The 5494-nt window shown below is 56.2% G+C and overlaps 1 protein-coding gene across 1 annotated transcript; it reads right to left on the bottom strand.

Moving 5' to 3' along the window:
* Positions 1-391: 391 nt before the first annotated feature.
* On the bottom strand, positions 392-904 carry LOC144168676 (uncharacterized). The gene has a single exon (XM_077697614.1). The coding sequence runs from the start codon at positions 902-904 to the stop codon at positions 392-394; it is 513 nt and encodes a 170-aa protein (XP_077553740.1).
* Between the last annotated feature and the right edge of the window lie 4590 nt (positions 905-5494).

The raw sequence follows: 5494 nt of genomic DNA, 5'->3' as shown, positions 1-5494 counted from the left end.
TCTCTCATGCCGCCTCTTTTGGATGTTACTCGCTAGAGTAGTCGAGCTGCGTTCGCTGCTTTCTCCATGAGCTGGGTGATGGCGCCGCCGTTTCTTCCATGCGTTTCTATTACCATCCCTAGCTGCTGATCTTACTGACCATCGGGATAACGTCGGCTGATGTAGTTGTGATATTGATCTCACACTCTCGTGGGTTGATCTTGCGTTTGCGTTGCCTGACGGGAGGATATACCAGGAGTTCCGATTTGTTCGGCGAGCACCTCAGTGCGGTGCTTCAAGTTTATTGCGTCGATTGCCGCTTGTAGTATGGGCTTGATGTGGGCGTCGCTTCCACCTACCACCCACACCTTTATGTCGTCCGCTCTATCTCTCTCGACAACCCCGATCATTACTAGGTTGAAAAGCATCGGCGAGATGACCGACCCTTGTGGAGTGCAGTGCTGCCGAGCTTCTTCTCTTGCGTTTGAAAGTCGCCTGTTCGTAACTCGGTGGTCCTGCCTGTGAGGAAATCTTTGATGTAATTGTGGGATCTTACTCCCATTTTGACCTCGGAGACCGGGCACAGGGTCGCCGAGTGTTTCACCTTATCAAAGGTGCTCTGCAGGTCGAGACCTATCGCTTTTTTGTCGTTGGTGTTGCCGTCGATGATTTGGTGCTTCAGCTGTATCATTGCATCTAGCGTGCCTAAGCGCCGCCTCAATCCGATGATTGTCTCCGGGTAGAGGTCCTCCTGTTCCAGGTAGTCTTTCCACCTGTTGAGCAGGACGTGCTCCAGTACCTCGCCCATGCCAGAAGTGAGCGAGATGGGCTGGAGGTTGTCCGGGTTGGGTGGCTTTCCCGGCTTGGGAATCAGTATTATTCTGGCTTTCTCCACTGCTTCAGCCGCGTATATACTCTCCAGCATTCGTGAAGCAATTCGCCAGGTTTTACATCGACTTGTCGTCGAGGTTCTTGAGCGCTTTGTTCATGAAAAGGTCCGGGCCGGCCGCCGACCTGCTGTTGAGGTCATGCACAGCCGTGTGGAACTCCTCCACGTCGATGTCTCTGTCGATGTTTTTGTCGGGTATTCCGCCGTACGGTCCGTGTTGTTCTGGGGGTGTAGTTGGCAGGTATTTGTCGCTGATGCGCTTGATTAGATTGTCGGTTCCGTGCCTCGAGACCTCCTCGTAGATGAGCTTGGCCAGTCTGTCTCGCAGGTGTGACTGTGTCCTGGGCCCGCTTGCACGAACACACGTTCTTATTGGCAGTCTTATTCACTCTTATTCACGGACTTCAATAAGACCGCGAATAAGATTCGGACTAGTGCGCTTGCTCGAAAGCACTCGGGCCAGGCTACAGGGCTGTCTTATTGAAGACTATAGGGACATCGTGTACCTAGATGAGCACGAGAGAGGACCCTAGGGAAAAGCGGGGAATACGCCGCAAAACCGCTTGTTGCCGTCGCCGGCGTTGGACAATCGTTTATTTTGAACCATGATTGGATAAATTTAAGAAATGCTGACCATCAGACGGCGTATTTGGGCCTTGTTACAAATACGTTACAATGATCCGCCATCCTTGGTAGGCTAACTCACGCGGCCGGGCCTCGGTGGCCCGGCCGCGTAAACGAAGTCATAAACAGAGATCGTCTGCTCGAAGCGTGGGCCCGAGAAACCCACTGTGCTGACGCAAAAAAGTAGCGACGTTGCCGCACGTTGTCGCAACACTAGTCGTGCTTTTCATCTCACCATGTATTAGAAAGTTGCGAATTGGCTTCGGGTTCATCGTCGTAGACTCGGATACAATGATGAAACAACATCTATTGAGCCCAAAAGATTTGGTGGTGCCCACAGGCACCAGACGGGGGTGGTTCCCTATTCACGGGACCCATATGTCGCCAACAACTCCTGGCCCCTGGCCACCAGGGCTAGCTGGGTCGGCAGGGCGGGGCTCGACAGCAAGGTCTCCCATCGCTCAAGGAGTGGGGGTGGGGAAGTGGAGGTAGGATAGGGGGGTGTAGGGGAGGGAGTGGGGGGAACTGGACTTTTGAGGAACGTGCATTCCGCCATGACGTGCGACAGGGTGCCTTCGGTCTGCTTGCAGAAAGGACAGGTGGCGTCGTGTAACTCGGGATACATTCGATGGAGCAGGGTTGAGTGCGCGAGTGACCCCGCCTGCACTCTGCGCAGGACCGTTTGCTGTTGCCTGGTTAGAGAGCGGTGCGGTTCGGGTAAGATGCGCCGTTCTTCCCTGTACGCTCGAGTAATCTCTCTGTAGCTTGTCATTGGGCTCGGGGTGTCCGCATCATCGCGCGACTCGGTGGCTGCCTGGAGCGTCATTTCGCGGGCGTGGTAGTCGGCGATGGTGTTGCCCGCTACCCCCGAGTGAGCTGGGACCCACACGAGTTCAACGGCTCGTCCCGGTGTCACCTTCTTGTTCAAAATCGCAAATGCCGCGGAGGAAACGTATCCCCTTCGGTAGTTGCCGTACGCAGTCTTGGAGTCCGTAACCACGGCCTCGACGTCCGGTTGAACGAGCGCCAGAGCCACAGCCACTTCTTCTGCCGTCACGGGATCTCTCGTCTTCGTCGACGCTGTGACGATCAGTCGGTCGGGTGTCGTAACGACTGCCGCCGCCCGGTCGCTGCCTTTCCTAACCGAGGGGTCTGCCTATAGAACCCGGGGATTCTCCTCCAGCTGTCGGGCCAGGGCCTTGGCCCGCGCATCGCGCCTCCCGTCATCCTTACCCGGGGTCATGTTCCGGGGTAGGGGCTTGGTTTCGATTGCCTCCTTCCACCTCTCGGGTAGGGGCGCCGTCGTGGGTATCGGTTCTATCCGCCATCCCAGCTTGCGAAGGACGGCGCGTCCGTGTTCTGTTCTACTGTGTCTGACGCGTTGATTAGAGAGGTGAGCTTCCACCAGCTCGTCCACTGTGGTGTGGACGCCCATGTCCTGCAGTCGTCGGGTCGACGAGTATATGGGAACGCCCAGAGCTTGTTTCGTTGCCTTGCGAATGAGCGTGTCGAGAGTGTTTCTTTGCGTCCTCGTCAGCTGGAGATACGGGACCGAGTAGGTGACCCTCGAAACGACAAACGCCCGCACCAGACGGATGGCGTCGTCCTCTTTGAGGCCTCTGTTTCTGTTAGACACCCGGCGTAACATTCCGAGTACCTGTTCCGTGGTGGTTTTGATTTTAACGACGGCGGCGTCCGGTTTCCCGTTGTTCTGCAGCAGCAGGCCCAGTATCCTACACTGCTGCGTCGGCTTAATCTCTATGCCGTCGATTCTGACCGTGATGGCCGGCTGGGGCGCCTTCTTGGGTCTTCCCGGCTGTATGAGTAAAAGTTCTGACTTCTGCGGTGCGCAGTTCAGCCCGCACGACTTCGCGTACTCGTGCACGGTCGTGGCCGCACGCTGCAAGGAATACTCGATCCAGCCGTCGGAACCGGCCTTCGCCGTCCACACCGTGATGTCGTCGGCGTAAAGGGCGTGGTCAATGCCGTCTATTTGTTCGAGTAAGTGAGGTAAGGGGAGGAGAGCCAGGTTGAAGAGCATGGGAGACAGGACAGACCCCTGAGGGGTGCCCCGCTCGCCGAGCTCGATGGGATCCGACTTCTCCCCTCCTACTGCGATGGTGGCTGTTCTATTGGTCAAAAAGTCCTTCACGTAACCGAAGGTTCTCCGGCCGCACTTTGTCTTTTTCAAATTCGACAGCACGCTCGCGTGCGTCACGTTGTCAAAGGCACCTTTCAGGTCGAGAGCGAGGATCGCCCGTGGACCGTGCCTCGTGGCTTTTTTCACCACCAGCTCGTGAAGCTGCACCATGACGTCTTGGGTACTCAGATGTTTCCGGAAACCGAACATCGTCGCGGGCATTTGCCCCGTGTCTTCGAGATGCCCATGCAACCGACGTAGCACCATGCGCTCCATGACTTTTCCGAGACAGGACGTGAGGGATATGGGACGCATGTTGTCGATCGAGGGGGCCTTTCCGGGCTTCGGGATGAATCGTACATCTGCTTCCTTCCACTCGCGCGGCAACCGAGAGCTCTCCCAGGCTTCGTTGACGTGCCCAAGCAGCTCGCGCGCCGCCGTACCGCTCATGTTGGCGAGCAGCTTGTAAGTTACGGCATCCTTGCCGGGTGCGCTTCTCTTGTTGCTCTCGTCTATAGCAGCCCACAGTTCCGCCATGGTAAACGGTCTGTCGAGGTCTTCGTTCTCAGGTCCTTCGTACTCCTCCGGGATCGGGTGGACGCCCTTCTCGGTCTGCAGGTATTTGTCCGCGAGGGCCTTGACAAGCCTGCGGCCGTCGCCATTGTACGAGTTGAGCACCTTGGTGAGGGTGCGGTTGGTCGCCGTTTTGCTGCTCGTCGGGTCGATGAGGTGGCGCAGGAGCTTCCACGTCTTTCCCACGGACAGCTGACCTAGCAGACCGTCGCACATCTTGAGCCAATTTTCCTTGCATAACGTAGCCGCGTATTCGGCGATTTGCTTGTTAAGCAAGGCGATGCGTCTGGCGACCTTTCTGTTGCGTCGTTGACGCTTCCACCTTCGAGTTAGAGAGTGACGGGCCGCCCACATATTGGACAGCCTGGCGTCGACGAACGGCGTCTGCGTCGTCGTCGCTATTTCCTGCGTGATCTTCTGAAGGGCCTGCTTCTGGTTACGTGCCCATTCCGCTTAAGACTGTGTCTTGTAATCTCGCCCGGCGTCTTCGCCCGTGGCGTCTTCGTCTTCCTGGGTGAACTTTCTCATCTTGTCCCAGTCGGTGATCCGCGCCTTGCCCAGCTCTGCTCGGAAACAGGGACCACGGACGGTGATGCTGATGATGCTGTGGTCCGACCCCAGGTCGACCTCTTCGCATCTCCACGACGCGTCGAGCGACCCGGCCAGCCACGACAGGTCCGGCGTGGTGTCCCTGGCCACGCTGTTGCCTCTTCTCGTGGTGACTCCCGGTTCATTAAGTAGGACGAGGTCTTGGTCTTTCATGGTTCGTACCAGGGCTTTTCCTCTCTTGGACAAAAATTTGTAACCCCATAGCGTGTGTGGGGCGTTGAAATACAACGAGCACTTCAGCGGCTCACGCCGCCTGGAACGGCGACACGCGACACGATCGCAACAAACAACCCGCTGCCTAGCCGGCAGCACGCTTAGCGAGGGCTACAGCTGTAAACAATCGCGCTGTAGAAAACAGCCGAATGTTGATATTAAGCATGCTGCTTTTACGTGCCGCCTCCGGGTCCCAATGCTCAAGCAGAATGCGCAATCAAAGTACAAACGTACTTCGTTTGCTTCGTAAATCAAGCTTCGTAACCGCCACTTTCGAAGAGAAGGATGAAAAGACGCGAAGTCTGTCCAGCTTCTCGTTCAAAATGCGATTTTATTTGACGTTCACGGGCAAATGTACTACAGGCTGCTAGCGTTTTGCTGTTGTGTATAGCCTTTTTGTCACATTACAGTTCTATTGTGAGCGCCTATTTGTTGTTTCTGAGTTAATGGGAATGCTTTTATCAAAA

The sequence above is a fragment of the Haemaphysalis longicornis genome, unplaced genomic scaffold (assembly GCF_048455015.1).
Source record: "Haemaphysalis longicornis isolate Haplotype H1 unplaced genomic scaffold, Haemaphysalis longicornis Haplotype H1 scaffold_2, whole genome shotgun sequence".
Taxonomy (NCBI): domain Eukaryota; kingdom Metazoa; phylum Arthropoda; class Arachnida; order Ixodida; family Ixodidae; genus Haemaphysalis; species Haemaphysalis longicornis.
Note: the sequence above shows the minus strand (reverse complement) of the source record. Positions and strands in the feature narration are given on the sequence as shown.

What these genes read in the sequence shown, in the direction of transcription:
- LOC144168676 (XM_077697614.1), bottom strand. Translation starts at nt 904, where the DNA reads ATGCTGGAGAGTATATACGCGGCTGAAGCAGTGGAGAAAGCCAGAATA.